This window comes from Nanorana parkeri, unplaced genomic scaffold (assembly GCF_000935625.1).
Source record: "Nanorana parkeri isolate BGI_ZX_2015 unplaced genomic scaffold, ASM93562v1 scaffold588, whole genome shotgun sequence".
Taxonomy (NCBI): domain Eukaryota; kingdom Metazoa; phylum Chordata; class Amphibia; order Anura; family Dicroglossidae; genus Nanorana; species Nanorana parkeri.
In genome coordinates, this window is record NW_017306856.1 from 99,352 (window position 1) to 117,676 (window position 18,325).

At 41.6% G+C, this 18,325-nt stretch overlaps 1 protein-coding gene across 2 annotated transcripts in view; it reads left to right on the forward strand.

The window, feature by feature from the left end:
• LOC108791980 (gonadotropin-releasing hormone II receptor-like) overlaps nucleotides 1-15,972 on the forward strand; it is a 35,196-nt gene extending 19,224 nt beyond the window's left edge. The window contains exons 3-4 of one of the 2 annotated variants that reach the window (XM_018562641.1): nucleotides 8,278-8,479; nucleotides 15,524-15,912. In XM_018562641.1, coding sequence (XP_018418143.1) covers nucleotides 8,278-8,479; nucleotides 15,524-15,912 — 591 coding nt within the window. Of the gene's footprint in view, nucleotides 1-8,277; nucleotides 8,480-15,523 lie in introns of both variants that reach the window. The other variant, XM_018562639.1, reaches the window with a different exon arrangement.
• Nucleotides 15,973-18,325: the final 2,353 nt, after the last annotated feature.

The following is an 18,325-nucleotide window of genomic DNA, read 5'->3' on the forward strand; positions in this document are numbered from 1 at the left end:
CCAGAGTTTCACAAATGTTAAAGCTTTATATGAGGGCTGAAGTTTGTAGGTCTACCAAAAAAAAAAGTTTCATGAATAGAGTGTGCAAGAGTATCAATCATTTTATCATAATATAAAATATCATTATGGTTATTATTATTAGTGCTACCATACATTTTACCTCCAGCACTGCTCCCTAGTATATTGGCTATGATTGCAGCTCTCCTGCTGCCTGTACTTGATACATACATTGTCATAGTTGACACTGCCAACTGCTAAAGAGAGAGTTAGCCAGAGGGGCCTCAAAAGTTTGCTATGGGGCCCCATAGTTTGTAGTTATGCCTCTGACTGAGAATTACACAAGGAACAGGAAACATAAGATGTGATCCTGGGCAGCATCCATACACAAAAGAATAGGAGCAGGTATTGAAAATTACATGCAGCCTATAGAAAAAGTGAAATGGTATTACCTGCAGAATGAGCAGTTGTTTGATGAATGATGTTTTCTCTTACGCACAAAGAAGATTTATCTAGTGGACAATGATGTTTTGCCGAAAGTGTAAATAGCAATTATCCAATGAATGATGACTTTTTCTCTTACATGTGTAGCGCCCTCTAGAATGTCGCTATCAAATTTAGTGTATATCTGGACTGTAACCAGACTAGATGCTGTTTATTCTGAGTTCTGCATTGTACAGGTGTCCCTGAGTTTGCTGGATTTATTGCTCCTCCTGTTGCTGGGTTGGGGACTCAGCAGACAGTGAGGGAGGATCCATCCTCAGACTATGACTATACACCTGACTCTGACCAATCCCTGAGTAGGATGACTCAGAGGTATGGGTGGAGCAGGGTGATAAAAGGTTTGGGGACACTTTGCAGAGGCCTCTCCGCCCTAGGGGCCCTCCAAGGGAGGAGGCCTGTGTGAAGCAAGTGACTGGCCTGGGCCTCAGCACATGGCAGGTGCTGGGGGCCTAGAGGCCTAGGATACTACAGATGCTTTGCTTGGGCCTCAGCACGTGGCAGGTGTTGGGGGTCTAGAAGCAGAAGATGCTACTGGATATCTGGTATGCACCTCAGCAAGTGGCAGATGCTGAGGGCCCAGAGACTTCAGATGCAGCTGAAAGAAACCCTGATAAAAGCTGGGCTGGAGGTGGAGTCTACTACTATCAAGGAGTGTTGCAGAGGAGCTGGTGAGAGCTACCGTCTGGAACCCTGTAGGAGATCCCTCACCCTATTCCCAGGTGCTTGCTAGAGAAGAAGCCAATTGTTGCTTTATGGGTCCAGAGATAGTTCTCTCTCTCAAGGTCCTGGACTATCCTGGCTATCCGCTGTACTATTTCTATTACTGGTCGCTCCTAAATGACCATCGTGCTATTAATTCTAGCCGTTGCTACGGGAGAATACAGAGTCCTCTGAATTAATACCCGGGTATCCTACAATCCTAAACCCTCTCTCCTGTTAGATCTTGTGCAAATAAATACTAAAAAGACCCTATGACTTGAGCCTGTTCGGTTCCGGAGTGTCGGTGTTGCTGGATCTGAGTAAGGGGCTCGTGGCTGACAAACAGGATGGAGAACCCTAGTTCATATTGAGCGGCTCCTTCGGGGGCAAGCGCTACACATGGAAAGAGAATGTATCTGATGAACAATCTTTTTGATGTGGGAACTGAATTTCTGAACAATTATGTTTTCTTTGATGTTCGAAGAGACTAAATCTAGAGAATGACAATGTTCTGTCTGATGAGAGAAGTGAAATTATGCACTGGACAATGGTGTTTTGTCCAATATGCAAATGATGGATCTGGGTGTCCTGGTAGATCATAGACTTAATTACATCATGCAATGTCTGGCTGCAGTATTTAAGGTTAGCAAGATACTTTCTTGTATAAAAAGAGATATTGACTCCAGAGAGACATAATCCTGCCCCAATAAAAAAAAAAAAAGATTAGTAAAACCTCATCTGGAATACGCAGTTGAGTTCTGGGCACCAGTTCTCATAAAGGATGTTGTGGAACTGGAGAGATTGCGGAGAAGGACAACTAAATGAACAGAAAACATGGAGGAGCTCAGCTTTGAGGAAGGATTAGCTGAACTGAATTTATTCTCCCTTGAGAAGAGGTGTTTAGTGTGTAGCATCACCTAATTGCTAGATATAGTCAACGTGGTGCGAAGATGTTTACAGTACTTTAAAGACATTGCAAATCTGGAGGAGAAGAGGTTTAACCTTTACAGACAGAGAGGTTTCTTCACAGCAAGAGCTGTGACCTTGTGGAATAGACATCCTCAGGAAATAGTTTTAGCCAGCTCAATAGATTGTTCTTAAATTAATTTGGATGTGTTTTTAAATGAACAGAATATAATTAAAGTAGAACTGAAGCCATTTTTTGTCAGTTTTGGATATACTAAGGGAAGGTTATAACCCCTGTCAGTTTTTTTTCTTTGCCTTCTGTGTCCCATTGGGGAGATTTCCCTTAATTTCCTGTCCATTAGCCACAACAGGAAGTGAAAGGAAATCCTACAAAATGAGGGAAATCTCTGGTGGTCAGCACAGTCATCAGAGCTAGTGTTCCCACTGGAACATTTCCATTATATTCCTGTTATGATGGCAACCAAAAATGTGTGATTTTCTTTCACTTTCACTGATAACGGTCACCAGCAGGGGCATCCAAAGCTGTAGTGTCACCCGGAGCGGCCGCCGGGTGACACCCTGATGGTCATCACGCATTCGTGGCATCATCACGCACCTGCACAATGATGTCATACGCTTACCTGCCAGCAGCCATCTTGGTGATGGATGCTGGCAAAGAGAGGACGTGACGTTCACCCGCTAGAATAAGGTATGCCGCCGAGTCCCCTCTTCTCTTGTGTAACTGTCAGGTTCTCAGTCCATGACCAAGTGCCCGACTTTTCAGAGGGGGTGATACCAAAATGACTATCAGTCATTTTAGTGTCACCACCTCTGATGGTGTCACCCGGTGCGGCCACACCCCCTGCACGGGGGGTTGTGACGCCACTGGTCACCAGGTCAAATAGAGCTGTAACAGAAACACAGACAACACAGCAATAAAAACCTGATTGGTGTTCTAATCCCTCTCCACACTATCCCAAACTGAAAATAGTTCTGACTTTAGTCTGCCCGCGCTGTACTGCCCACATAGGAATAATAAATATAAAAATGAAGCCGGTTTTTGATTGCGCTAAAGAATGCACAAAGAGACTGTTGTGCCTAGTTGTATTTTATCATCAGTGTCAATATACTTAGCTATAAGTTTCTGCAAGTCTGTGTGAGATAGCATCATGTGGCTGTGCCGTCTTGCTCGCCTGTGTTGCAGTGGTTGGCTGGCAGAGAACAAGACAGAAAGTTAAAATACAGTTCTGTCAATGCAATCAGGAGATCAATGCCCCCTGAACTAAATCTAAGAGATACTATGTTCCAATCAGAGTTACGGACCTCGTTGTGTATTCAGATAAAGTAAAATAAAATAAAAGATAAATGTTCAAACAAGTAAGCCAAGACTACATTGAAGGTAGAGTCTATCCCTGGCTCACAGATTTCAACACATGCCGCAGGAGGTTTCCGGTCATGGGGAAATAAACATTTTGAAACATAAGAAGTACCATGTCATCAGAAAGTGACCCCCTGATGGATAATATTTCATCAGATAGTAACATGCCACAAGGGGCACTTGCTCAATCTACAGCCTCCACAGGTTCCCGTTTTCAAGTGGTTCCACACAACACAGACCCAAGAGGAGTGGGTGAAAAACACAAAAGAACGTGAGAATTTGAAGAAGTGAGAAATTAAAGTTCTCCAAAGAATTGGAGAAAATCAATAAAGTAGCCTGAACATAAACCGTTTACTCTCAGTGGATGAAATTAAGCGGCTTAGTAGGGGACTGTTTTTTTGCCCTACTAACTTTGAATACTTTTAAGCTTGATATTAAACTCTTTCAATATGAGAGATATGGGGTCATGACAATATTTTTCTGGACACCGAATCCTGTCTGGAAGCCTAACAAGATACTGACCCCTTGGATTGAATTTAAGAGCATTTTTTTAACCTTCTGGACATTTTCTGAAACATACATTAAAATGATCTGACATGTTACAATTCACCTTTAGTAAAAATAGACACGCTTGCTCCACCATAGGCAGGGATGAAAGAGAGGTGATTACTCCACTAGAGAAAGATAAAAATATAATTCCTAAACCTACTGACAAAGTACCACCTATTGTTGTATAATGACCAAAAATGCAAGGTATTCTCGATTTTTTAAAAGATAACGCATATCTTAAGATTTTGATGATCGCACTAGGTATGGGAGAAGCCAAATAGAAGTCCAGTTAAGCCTATCAAATGGATGGATCACCAGAAATACCACAAAAAACGAATGATACAGCTGCGGGCAGCGACACCATCCCCGGCCATTCTCTTTTTTGGAGGTAGCATATTTCCACATTGCCATGTAAATCCATGTGTTTCGCTATATTGATGATGTGTTTGTCATTTGGAAAGGCAATCTGCCTCGGTTTGAGGAGTTAGCTTTCTTTTTAAATTCTAGCTTTTAAAGGAATGTTTTTAATGCTGATATTTCCAGTTCCCAGATCACTTTTCTGGATGTGGACACATCTTTGAGCAATAAGGGTAAGATTTTCAGTGATCTATACTCTCAAACCACCGATAGGAATATCATTTTATATTTCTCCAGTGCCCACCTGAAATATCTAGTTGAGAATTTTCCAGTTACTTAGTTTATGCAAGTCCTTCATATTTGCATTTCGGGAACAAGGTTATACTGTTTCTGCATACCACAAGGCACTGGAGTAAGCCCATAAAAGAATAGCTGTAGAAGTGATACACAGGTTGAAAATACGTTGTACAACTCAAGTTCTCTTTACGCAAACACACAATTATATGTCGGAATGTATGAAATGCTCACAGAATCAGTCACATCTTAAGGAGTCACAAACATCTATGTGAAGAAATCAAAAAGACCTCCTATACATATGTATAGGAATTTAAGAGATCTACTTATCAGAGCTAATCTCTGTTCTTAATACCTCAAATGGATTTTGCTTTTCAAACAAAAAGGGATGCTTTAAGTGTCACTAGTGCAATATTTGTAGTTCACTTATTTCTCCACATTCAGGTTGGATGCAAAACTTCAGTTGCGACACTGAATATTGCATCTACTAAAATGCCCATGATCCCTGGTGCACGATGGAAAGTCTATTGACCTTTTTAAATGCAGGTCTGAACAAACCTGTCAGTTAGAAAAAAGTGGTTGCGGTCCATTTTGTGGAAGCTCAACACTAAACCCATAAACTGACAGTCAGGGTAATTGATTTTGTCCCTAGACTGATTGGCTGTGGTGACAGACATCAGATTTATTACAGATGGAAGCCTTCTGGATTCACATTTTGCAGATGGTGGTCCCCAGGGGTCTCAACACGATATTTGTCGTTCCTGTGTATCTTGCTTGATTCATGACACATTTTCTTTCTTTGTTCTATGACAAATTTTCTGTTAAGTATGCAGATTTTTTTGTAAATTCGGTATGCTATATTTGACTTGCATTTTCTTACATTTACCTATTTCTGTGTGCATTTTTATGAAATTAATCTTTCACTTTTTTTCTTTTTGGTATTGATAATATGTTTCTATTATGTTATGCTTTGTTTTCTGCCCTCCCTTGCCCAACTCCTCTAACTCCTAATCCAATCCTTCCACCATTCTGATTGCCACTTTCTTTTTTCCTCTATTTACTTCTCTTTGAGGCGTTGGTATTCCCCCCCATGACGGTTGCTTGGCTACAGTGATGCCTTCCTCCATTGGCTATATTGAGCAAGCACGTAATGGGATGCAAATTACCTTAGGCACTTCAGGTTTCCAGAATGCTTGCACTTGTGCAATGTAGTTCGTTTCCATTTCCAAAACACATGCCATGCGTTTTGTATGTTCTCCCTGTGCTCGCATGGGTTTGCTCTGGGTTCTCCTGTTTCTTCCCACACTCCAAAAACATGCTGGTAGATTAATGGGCTCCTGTCTAAATTGGCCCTATATGCATGTGAGATAGGGACCTTAGATTGTAAGCTCCTTAAGGGCAGGGACTGATGTGAACGTGCAGTATGTACAGCGCTTTTTAGTGCTATATAAATACCAGTAATAAATAAATGTAAAAAATCTGTGGTATGGATGCCACTCTCCATTATGGAACTGGGGATCACTTACCTTAGGTAAATGACTAATAGGTTGTTGGTGGCGGGGATGCCTGACAGGTATAAGGGTCTTTGTTCTATAATTAAGTTGCATATGTGTATATAGACAGACACACAGCCAGACAGAGAGACAGATAGATAGATAGATAGATAGATAGATAGATAGATAGATAGATATCTTTAGTAAACTTAATGAGGCTTATCGTTTGGAGTGCTGGCTATTTTATGTTTACAGGTTTTTATTACTGTCTGTGTTCCTGTTAGGGAGACTCACCCTCTCTACTTGTCCTGCTGTCTACTATTCCTGGGATAAAAAGTGAGGCAAATGGGACATAGAAAAAAACTGCCACAGGTTTAACAATTTCATACTCTATCCAAAATACTCAATATGGAAAAAAAGTTTTCGGGCCCTGTAAGCAGACTCCCAGATGATAGAGCACTTATATGTGTAAAGTCAACTGTCAGGTTTACATTGGAAGTTATTCCGGCTCCACGGGCTGTCAGCATGCTTGATCAGCTTTATTCAAGTGCAAGGATGCCATTAGGGGTCTAATAGACTTATGAGCACCCTAATTTTAAACAAAGTTTAAAAAACTAAAGTTAAATACGGTTGATTTAAAACCACCACACTGCTCTTACGTATATGCACACATCCTGTGCACCCACGTACAAAAACAATGATTGCGCTACACATGTTGGGTATCGTTGCCCACGACAGAGTGAGAGCAATAATAGTGGGGGCATTATTTACGGTTAACTCTAAACTGATGACCTGGAAAAGCTTTTAAATGGTGGCCTATGTACAGTTATGGGTAGCATAGTTTTAATGGGTGCAAGCAATTTTTAAGCTGGACATGTTTGGTATCTATTTGCTAATATATTCTATTATAGATAATATTTTGTGTTTATGTGCACTAAAATGATTCTCCTTTCAGAAAATATATAACTCTGGGAGTGGGGTAGGGTTAAAGTGACATTAAACTCAGGCGTTAAATGTCAAAAATACATTCAAGTACCCTCACTATTAACATAAATGCAGTGGTGGAACTACCGCCGGTGCAGGCGGTGCGGACGCACCAGGGCCTTAGGGCTCTAGGGGGCCCAGGGGCCCAAAAAAAAATCTTGCACCAGGGCCCTTTGTTCCTTAGCTCCGCCACTGCATAAATGTATCTTATTTGTGTATCGCTCAGCTGTAGATTGACAACTCATCTCTGAGGCTTGTCCACACCTAATCCAGTGCGTTCCAGCATGGTTAATTGCGGGAATGCACTGGATTGCATAATTATAGCCTCCCTCCGTTCTGGGGCAGGAGGGGGTATTGCGATCGCCCGCACCAGAATGCATGGCACAACAATGCCCGCTGTGCAATGCGATTGCAAAAAATAGTCCATGCACCTCGGGCATTGTTGTAAGATTAAAAATCATATGTAATAGGAATTGCTAGAGTGATGTGGTAAATGCAATATATGACAATGTATGGTTCATAGTCAGGTGTCTCACATTGAGACCTACTTAAAGTGAGTTGATCACATGCACAGGCAGTTTGTGATCTACCACCTGATCTGCCCACATGGGAGATACTATTATGGAAAAACCAATGCAAAGTTTGAATTGGGTGGCAAGATATAAAAGCTTAATTAGGACCGGGGCACTGAGGTGCATAAATGAACAGAGGATTTTAATTGCGGTGACACCCACAGTATTTAATTTTTTTGGGATAGAAATAGTATATGTGTGCCTACAAGGGGGGGCTGTCATGAAGGGGAAACTAATTTTATCACTACATTTGTGCTATAGGGGCTTATGAGAAATTCATATTTGTAGATGAATGTACCTAGTTTTTTTTGGGGGGGGGCTACAATTTATTTTATAAAATGAATGTATTGTATATAGGAGTTCTCAGATTTGATGCTAATGGATGACCACTGGAAGGCACAGGTATGGTTCAAAGGTGGGACTTCTTCAGTGGGCAGTTGTCCCACAGCTTTCAGAAAATGCATAGACCTGTCAAACAGCTATATGGGTTTTATCTGATATAATTATATGTGCAAGTTTTCTGATATTTTATTTGTTTTCTCAGCTTTACCTGTTTCGTTTGCGGAGCGTCCCTGGAGCCAATTTTACACAGTGTGCAACACATGGGAGCTTCCCCCAGCACTGGCAGGAGACCGCTTACAACATGTTCACTTTTTGCACTCTGTTTGTTACTCCACTAGGCGTCATGATTGTGTGTTACACACGAATACTCTGGGAAATCGGCAAGCAGATGAAGCACAAGAATGGTGAGATATGTTTATAACCATAGACTTTATAGACATAGAACCTTCTGGTTTACCATCTGCTTTCCCAGCTTGCTTTGCCATTGGTTCTTTCATGAAACATGGTCATTTTCTGCTTGTTACATTAACCCAAGACTCTCAGGACTATTAGATTTCTATTGACAATCTTTGTCTGGAATTGCTCCTCGCTCCCGTCTGAAGATCTGAAGATTATCGGGCAGCCACAAAGGATCATGGGGCGGGCGCATGCGCAGTACAGATCTCCGGCGGGGAGAAGAGGAGAGACTCAGGGTAAGTCAATGCAGCAGTGTGCACCCGCACAGACACCGTAGGACAGGAAGTGCCAGGAAGAGAGAGGAGTCAGCGCTGGATCAGAGACCGGCAACAGCACTGGAGGGACTCCTGACAACTACAGGAAAGAAGAAGATGATCGGATCAAGAGGCATCATGTAAGGTAAGTACTTACACTAACATGGGGGGGGGGGGGGGTTTCCTTTAATGTCACTTTAATTAAAGTTCATGCATAAAGTAGTTCAGAAAAATCCTGCCTCTGTTAACCAAGAAATCCTAAGCATTCTGCCTTCAGTAAGAACTGTTTGGGATCATAAGTGACATGGATATCGTTGGCATAATGCACTCAAGCTTTAGAACATCTTTGGAAGTTTGTGTGCTGTTGCACCCCTCCCCCCACCCAGCCCCTGGCGATGGTGTAAGGGTACCTCTCCTTTGGGTATTGGCCAATGCTGTGCAAATCTACCATTTGTCAGTACAATCTTACCATTGCCATCACCAACCGTTTCATCAATAGTAATGCGCTTAACACATCATTGTTTTCTGTTATCGTCGGTCTGAACCTAAGCTTATCCTTACTGTGCAGTAATTCAGTATGGCACTTTGCCTCTGTGCAGGAGCTTCCTGTAATAAAGACTGGTCACTGCTGTTCTCTCTTGTGCAGGATGACTGGTCTTGTATCCACCCCTTCCTGTAGCTTTTAACAGACAGCCTGCAGTGGGCCCCTCTCTGCTTTCTGCACAAGTTATGTTCAGCCCAGTGATGGTGTCACTGTTACATTTACTGTGGCAATGACTGGGTTTGCAATGGTGTCTTGTGCACACAAAGTTGTTTCCCTGTATTCTGCCAATTTCATATAATAATCCCTAGTTACAACTGTAATTATAGTTAACCTGATCAGGGAGATTTTTATGTTAACTCGTTTCACTTTTTCTTTCTCTTCCACTCGCCCTTGTTAAAGTAAGTTTCCAAAAACAGGCAGCTAGATGATGAATATGATGATGGGCAATACTAGTAATGCAATGTGTAAATCACAAGTAGTCTTCCCACTAAATGTAAAAACAACAAGACACCTTCTGGAGTTGCTTGCTAATGACAGTATCACAGTAAGGGTTTCCTATGGAAGCTTATTGAAGCCCTCCTCTGACAGGTGTTACTGCAGGCTAAGCCTGTATTCATGGCTTCTGGTTTCATTAACACAGTAGGATGCATCTCTTCTACACAGAAGGGTTTACAGCAATGCTAAAAATAGGAACTAGTTTAAGCAACGTTTGCAAGGTTTTGAATAATCGCTTCTGTGTGTGGTTGTTTCCTCAATTCACCAAAATGTCATAGCTGAGCAGCTCTAAAACAAAAAAACTTGCTCACGGGATACAATAGAATGTTTCCCTGTTCATTTGTTTGTCATCTTCTCCATGGTACCCTGAAAAATTGCTGCAAGTGGATCTCACTTTCATTCTTTGCATTAGTAATGATAGAGTGGAATATGTGACCAACAAAGGCAGGACTCTTTTATTGAGTAGGTCACTACACTCTATGCTTCCACCATCAGTACTAGAATGAATGCAGATTCCTGCTGCTCAGAAGATGTTTCTCGAAAGTGTAAATGCAACGAAAATGTATCACCCTTTCTTCCTATAAGATTCTGGAACTCCAGCAGGACCACAGACTTTAACAAAATTCATTTTACAGAAAAAATAACCAATTTTGCTCACTGAACTGCTCAGAGAAAATTTGCTTGGGTAGTCTTTTCTCCTTAATTTGGAGGGTGTGATTTTTGTGGAGGTAGAATTAGGGCAGTTGTGCTTATTTCATTTAGTGTATATTTTTCTTTTTTGTCATTTATATACTATCACTTAAATGTCTTTTTTATTTTACTTTCACTTATTTTACTTTTTATTTTACCCTTTGGCTGTTGTTTTTATTCTCTGAAAAAAAAACATTAAATGGCAATTTAAATCTCACTAATTTGTATTACAATTATAGCCCATCAGGGGAGCGAGCTTGGAGCGGTGGCTACTTTACAATACACACAGGGACCATGGAGAACAAAAGTAGCCACCCTCCAGAAGGAAGGACAGTGTCAGAGATGATCTACAGCTGAGTGATACACAAATAAGATACATTTTTGTAAATAGTTGAGGTACTTTAATGCATTTTTGGCCTCTTTCATGCAGGCTGATTAGGAGAGGATCTGTGCAGAGATCCTCTCCTGATCAGAGCAGTACAGAGCGGATGTCACCGCTGTGACATCCATGTCCATTCAGTTTTTTTCTCCATCTTGCAATGGAATAAAAAACTGAATTTACCAGACCCCAAGCCAGTCTATGGGGAATTGATTGTAAGCAGATATGTGTCCATTTATAGCAGCTTACCCCCAATCAGGCACGATCCGGTCGAGCGAAACAGAACACTGTTCCGTTTATTTTTACGGATCCGGCAGGAGGTGTGGGTAACCGGTGAAAATGGACACCCATCCGTTTACACATGGCTGCCCGTTGCATTGGGCATCCGATCGGGTCTGCCAGAGTGTCACTTTCATTTTGTGGCTTCCATTGTCTACAAAATTGTAATATGTCAACAAATTCCCTAATTTGTGCAAAACATTCTCTCGATTTTGCTCATACCTAGTCTAGAGCTTTGAACTCTGGGGAAGACCTTCCTCTTGGAAATTCTCCACACTACAAGAGGCCTGAAGAAGACAAAGACCACCAATATCCACCCCAGATGGCGTTGTCACTTTGGGGTGACTTTATACTTTCAATCCTGCATTGCTCATTGTATTATTGTATAATACTGAATGCCATACAGTACAGAACATTGCACCAGATACCAAATGCAGTAATATAAAGGATAAGAGGTCAGTACCTGAGAGTGAGGACATGAAAGTCCTCTCCTATTATCCCACACAACAGCAGCTTTTTCATGTAAAGAAAGTCAGCTAATTGGGTTTATGACGGGCCTTTAATGTCATGTTCAGAGGAAGCTTGCAGATATCATTTATTTTATAGCAAGTGACACAAGAGATAATGGCTGATTGCTGAGAGTCTTTCCTCAGGAGGTGCTGCGAAAAAGCATTTAAAATGTCTTCAGCACATTCAGGCAAACTGTGGCTCTCCATCTGATTAGAAGCTAAATGCAACACATGTTGGAGGATATAAAAGAGGACCAGTCATTATTGATATCAGCTCTACTTTAAGATACACTTCAGTCAAAATTTAACATTAAATTGTCAGATGCCTACAGGGGGGGTCTGGCACTGGAACACATACTGCAAGTTTCTTGCTGTCACCACATACAGAATGCATATACAGAATGCATAATGTAAAGAAAAATAGCAGTTTCCAGAACTTTCACTAATCAGGTTCTGATTGTTGTGAAAGTTTAAGGGACCGTTTACATCAGACGCTGCGCTAATCACACAGTGTCTGGTGTGTGGTGCCCCGTAACAGTGATCTCAGCGCATCAAGCTGCGTACTTTTTTTCCCCACAAGTGACCTTTCTTTCAGTTCTACAGGGACAGCTGGGTGCAACGCATTCCGCTGCGTTGAAAAAGCGCACACCACCACGTTCCTACCGCAATGCGGTGGTGTGAATGGGCACCATCTGTGACAAGGAAAATTGCATTGTCTTTGATTAGGGCTGTGTTGGAAACGGCCAGTGAAGCCCCAACACATGTGGTGTGAATGGACGCTAAATGTGATTTGTGATTTGGGTAAGCAGAGAGGGAGGAAGTTACATGGCACAGGCTTCAGGATTTAGTGTTCTTTCTCACCATATACATTCAGGCTGTGCTGGCTATTTTTTTGTTGTAGCGCAGCCGGAACGGAAGACCAGAGAGTTTTCCTTGTCATGGGTGGGCTAAGTTCACACTACTGCGTTCTGGTGGTGCACGCTTAAAAAAAGGATGGTACACCACAGTGAGACACGGACAACCGCATTACACTCAGGTGAGCCCATAGAATGTAATGAAATGTTACTTGTGACATTTCAACGGTGTTAATTTTGTCGACTAAAAATTTTCATCATAGTTTTAATCAGCTATACTTTTTACCAGTGTTATTTTCGTCGCCTAATAATTTTCATCATAGTTTTCATCAACACTTTTTCAGTGACCAAAACTAGACTAAAACAAAATAAAAACTAAGTTATGATGACTAAAACTATAACGAAAATATATTGACATTTTAGTCAACTAACTAAAACTAGACTAAATTTTTAGGGAGAGACGATTTGGGAAGAGATCCAATCAGAACTAATCTCTTTGAACTTGCAGTTCCGGTTCCATCTTGAATGGACGGCTAATAGGTAATATGTACAATGGCATTACAACCAATATAGTTTTTCATTTTTATATTTTAGAGTTGCACTTCTACTTGAAATAATGAAGAAAGTCATATGCAAGTTTTTATAATCAATGCATATTTAATTACTGGTCCTTTGTTGAAACTACTCAATATTATTGTTTCTTCATAAGACTTGGTTTAATCTAATTTTAGGATAAATAAAGATAGATCACAGCAGTTAAATCTGTGTCTGTATTGCATGTTCAAACCATAATACAATAAGTAATAACAGGTTGTTTACTCCAGGAGTATATAATGAGAGTGGAAATTCTAGAGAAATTCTTAAATTACTTAACTAAAGACCACTAGAGTTTAGTAGACTAAATCTACTGTAGATTTAGTGGACTAAAATCTTATGATATTACTAGTATATCATCTCATATCATTAGATATAATCTAGGACTTATCCCCTGACGGTCCCTATGAGGGCGACACTTAGAGCTTGGAACGAAGTATGTAAATCCCTCTACCCCGGCACTGCCTGCGTCTCACCGCATACCCCGTTGTGGAATAACTCCGAATCTGAGCCATTTTATCTCCATCCCTGACTTTCACATTTGGCCGGAGAGTGGAATTAGGACACTGGGGGATCTGACTTTGGCCGGTTCACTTGCCTCCTTTGCAGTGGCGTCACAAGGGGGGTGCGGGGGGTGCGGCCCGCACCCCGGTGCCACCATTGGAGGGGTGACACCAAAATTACTCACAGTCATGGACCGAACACCCGACAGTATCAGGAGAGAGGAGGGGACCCGGCGGCATACCTTATCCCGCCGGGTGACTGTCCCCTCCTCTCTCTGCCGGCGTCCGTCACCAAGATGGCCGCCGGCAGGTATCAGCATACATACTTAGTTTAGATTTATTTTAGATTTAGTCGTATTTTAGTTTTAGTCGTATTTTAGTCATCTGAATTGTTTTAGTTTAGTTTTGTCGACTAAATCAACAGTATAGAAAATTGCAATGTATTTTCATTTTCATATAGTCCTATTAACTTACTTATTATTTTGTTTTCATTTACCGTATTTTTTACCTCCCTGCGTCCTATGGTCTGGTGCGTCTTATGGACCGCAAAATACGGTAATTTTCATCACTAAAAACATGCAGCTGATGAAAACTATTACAAATAATTTTAATCAACTAAATTAACACTGCATTTCAAACTGGCTTTAGAACTGTTTTAATGATAATCTGTAGCTGTGGTGTATTGTGCACTGCTCTTCGGACTGAGGAGTAAGAATGCAAAAAAGAGCAAAACATCCGTGACACTAGCTTTATAGTGGAGGAATTAAAAGCAATCAGATGAGAAAAATACATCCCAGCTAATTTCTAGGTCATCTGAGAACAAACGGCCTGGGGTGGCTATTCCTAATAATATAGTACGTATGCCAAGCTTGGCTGAAACAGATGACAATCATTTCCTGTGTATGGATACCATAAGCAGCGCAAAGAGAAGTAATGATTTGCAAACCCATATTAACCAAACAAATATCATCTTCATTATTCTAATTAAATACTTGTTTAAAATATACCATTTTATAATACAAGAACTGAATGGTTTACTTAAAAGAAAAATGAAAACCAGTTTTTTTTATTTGTTTCTTCATCAAATAATTTCACTTAAATAATATGTATAGGCAAAAAATCAGTACATCACTGGATACTTTACATGCCATTGTCCCCAGCAAAGCTTTGGCTGGCAGCCCACCCAGTTCACTGACGTCAGAAGCTGGACGGGGCAAAGACCAGATTGTCCCAGGTTGCTAAGAGCTGGGCAGGGATATGTGTATGGCCCTTATACATTTCCCCGTCTGACGTTTCGCAACCTGGGATGCTCTGGCAGGAAAGGGGGCAATCATTGTGCCTTCTGCCCCCCCATGTGACCCTAAAAGATGCCACCTCATGCTGCCTCATTATGCAGATGGCCCTGGTCCCTGCCAATTTCTTCCCTGCTGGGTTACAGCACACTTGTCTTCTATGTTATGGAAAAGAAGAGAGAGGGGAAATGTTCTGTAATCCTATTATAGGGTGACAACACTCCTCCATAGATCCATTATGGTAAAAGAGCAGTGAAGTGTGTTAATGGCAGGATCACCAGGTGAAAATAAAGGGGAAAAAAAGCTTGAAAAAAGAAGACCAATGTTGTCACCGCATTTAAGGATTGGCAAGTTGCAAAATATAACTTTTTTTGTTCTTGAGTTTAGATACACTTTAACCAAGAGATGAAAAGCAGTTCATAGTGTGGTTTTCAATCACGTTGCATAGCACCTGTTCTGTAAAATATTAAACATACTGTGTGATTTTATCAGTTTGGAGCAATGGTGAATGTATTCGTCTGCAGTTGAGTCCCCCTGGATGATTTGGGCAGTGACCTGCAAATTCTTTATAATTTATGTTTTTTTTTATAATTTTCCAGAGCTTGCAAGGAGTAAGAATGACCTCATCTCCAAAGCACGGCTAAAAACCCTGAAGATGACACTAGTTATTGTGGTATCTTTCATGGTTTGCTGGACTCCTTATTACCTGTTAGGAATATGGTATTGGTTCCAGCCAGAGATGATCCACCTAACACCGGAGTACATCCATCACAGCCTGTTTCTCTTTGGCCTCCTTCACACCTGCACTGACCCTCTAGTTTATGGACTATACACCCCTTCATTTAAAGAGGATTTGCGCACTTGGCTCAGGAGACTTGGGGGTCTGCTGACAAGGAAGCAGCTTGCAGACTCTGAAATGAACATCAAAGACCTTACCTCCATGGATGGGCCAACAACTACTGCCACCACAGTACAGTCTATCTTTTGAAACCAATTTTGCACACTTTACATTTTCATGTGCAGCTGTCTTTAAAATCTAGAAAACATATATTCTATCAGGTTGTGTTGCATCCTTTATTGGGTAAGAAAGGTTTAAAGGTTGCTATTCTTCAAAATTCTCTTGTTCTGAACTGCTGGCATCCAAGTCTACATGACTACCTTGGAAAGGTAAGCTCTCCCAATGGCTGCATTGCTTTATATTAAAAAAATCTTTAAAATGTATCAGTTGCTAATAGTTGAAGTGAAACATTTTTCAAGCTATCAATTCACTTTTTATAGCACAATGGAGGAATAAGAAGACACTAAAAAAGTGAACACGATAACTCAGGATGGATTCAACATTGGGACCTATGCCTAAACCTGCACACCTGAAAAAAATTAAAACTGAGGCTAATAGTCTGAGTGACTGTTGTGGGTCTCCAGTTTCTGTTGACATGAGAGATAACCGTATGCTGCACGCAAAGCAAACCTCTGGGAGAAAAAAAAAAACCCTAAACTAAAAGCAGGCCCATGTAGATATCAACACATATATATTGTACCTTGACATTTCTCACTCTGTCACAAACAAAGGCACCACTGGCCTTGTCTTCAGAATTCCTAGTGGTGAGGAATCGGTGTGCCCACCACCCCCATCCCACAACGCAATGCCCAGTGCCTGAGGAACCTATCATGGAGGCACTGGTATTTTTATGTAAGGGAGAGGGAATGTCTATGTTAAGCATATGTATCTATCAGAAAGTAGCCATTTTGTTGGGAGAAGGTTCCAGGTGATGCTGGAGTGACAAATGCTAAGGTAAAAGGTATCTGCTGACAGCTTATTCCATTAGCTACCTATTTTCCTGTTAGCTTAGGGATACACACACACACACACACAGGGCTGTAGCTACCATAGGGCGAGTGAGGCACTGGCCTCAGGCGCAGCTGAGAGGGGGCACAGCCAGGGCCGGCCTGGCTGTGTCCCCTCGCACCTGTTGCCATGGTGAGCAAAGGGCGCCATTGGCAACAGGGGTGCCAGGTGGCCAAGGCAGCCGCAGCTCGCCAGGGAGAGGAGGAGCTGCACAGGCTCCAGCTTCTCCTCTAACGAGTCACACACCAGACACGACTGTTGGGGGGGGGGGGGGTACAAATTTCTGTTCTTGCCTCGGGCGCAAAAGGAGCTAGCTATGGCTCTGCACTCACACACACACACAATGAAGGTACAACTTGTACACCTTTCACACCAGTTGCAGTGCGTTCCAGCCCGATTCTGGCCAGAATGCACTGCCTCGCATTGCGGCCGGCTCACTTTTTAGTGGGGCAGGAGGCGGGCCATTGAAGTGAACGGCACCGTAGCCACACCCTCCGATAGGAATGCGATCGGCTGCGCATGATCGCAAGGCACATTATGCCTGCAGTCCGGTGCGATCAAAATAGTGCTTGCAGCATTTTGATCGCACCAAACCGCAGGCCCGCCACGCCCCGTCCTGCCTCATTAAAAGTGAGCCGGCGGCAATGCAAGGCAGTGCATTCTTGCCAGAATCGGGTTGGAACGAACTGCAACAGGTGTGAACGTGCCCTAAGTGACACTCAGGAGGTAAATCTTAAAAGTTTATTTAAGTACCTTAACTATCAACAAAAAATGTAGCTTATTTGCACTTTAGATCAGGCAGCTGTAGATCCTCAAATCATCTCTGAACTGGTGATGACACTGTCCTTCCTTCAAGAGGGGGGCTACTTTTCTTACCCATGATCCCTGTGTGTGTGTTGTAAAGTAGTCACTGCTCCAAGCTCACCCCCGTGATGGACTACAATCTCTTAATAGTTAAGATACTTGAATGTATTTTTAGGATTTAACTTGTGAGTTTAGTATCACTTACATAGAAGAACATGCTTTGGGGGAGAGGGGAAAACTCAGAGCTGTTGCGGGCGATAACATCAGTCTGTATCACTTTGAAGACTCAGACATTGTCAACCAGCAGAGAAAACATAGGAAAAGAAAGATTTACTATTATGTTGGTTACTGGAACTGATAAAGATATCATTTATTTATTTATTTTGCACTGTACCTTTTAACATTTTAGTCAATTTAATGTTTTACACAGAAGAAAAATCTGCTAAGAACGAGATACCTGGAAAGAAGCTCTTTACTTTTCTGTTTACCTGTCATAGGTGAGTGTGGCTCTGGAAATGCCATATTTTCTCTGAGAGTCCCATTAGAGTAATTGCTGGGAACCTTATCACAATTCCTGACTGAACATTTCCTATATACTGTTCTATATATACACACATGACCTTTCCTGCCTTCTCTGTGAGTCATGTTTATTACATTTATGCATGTAAGAATGTTTGCTTTTTTATCTCTTTGGTGCATGAAATGGAATCATAAGTCACGTCATATCTCAGAAATCCCTGGGGTTTTGACT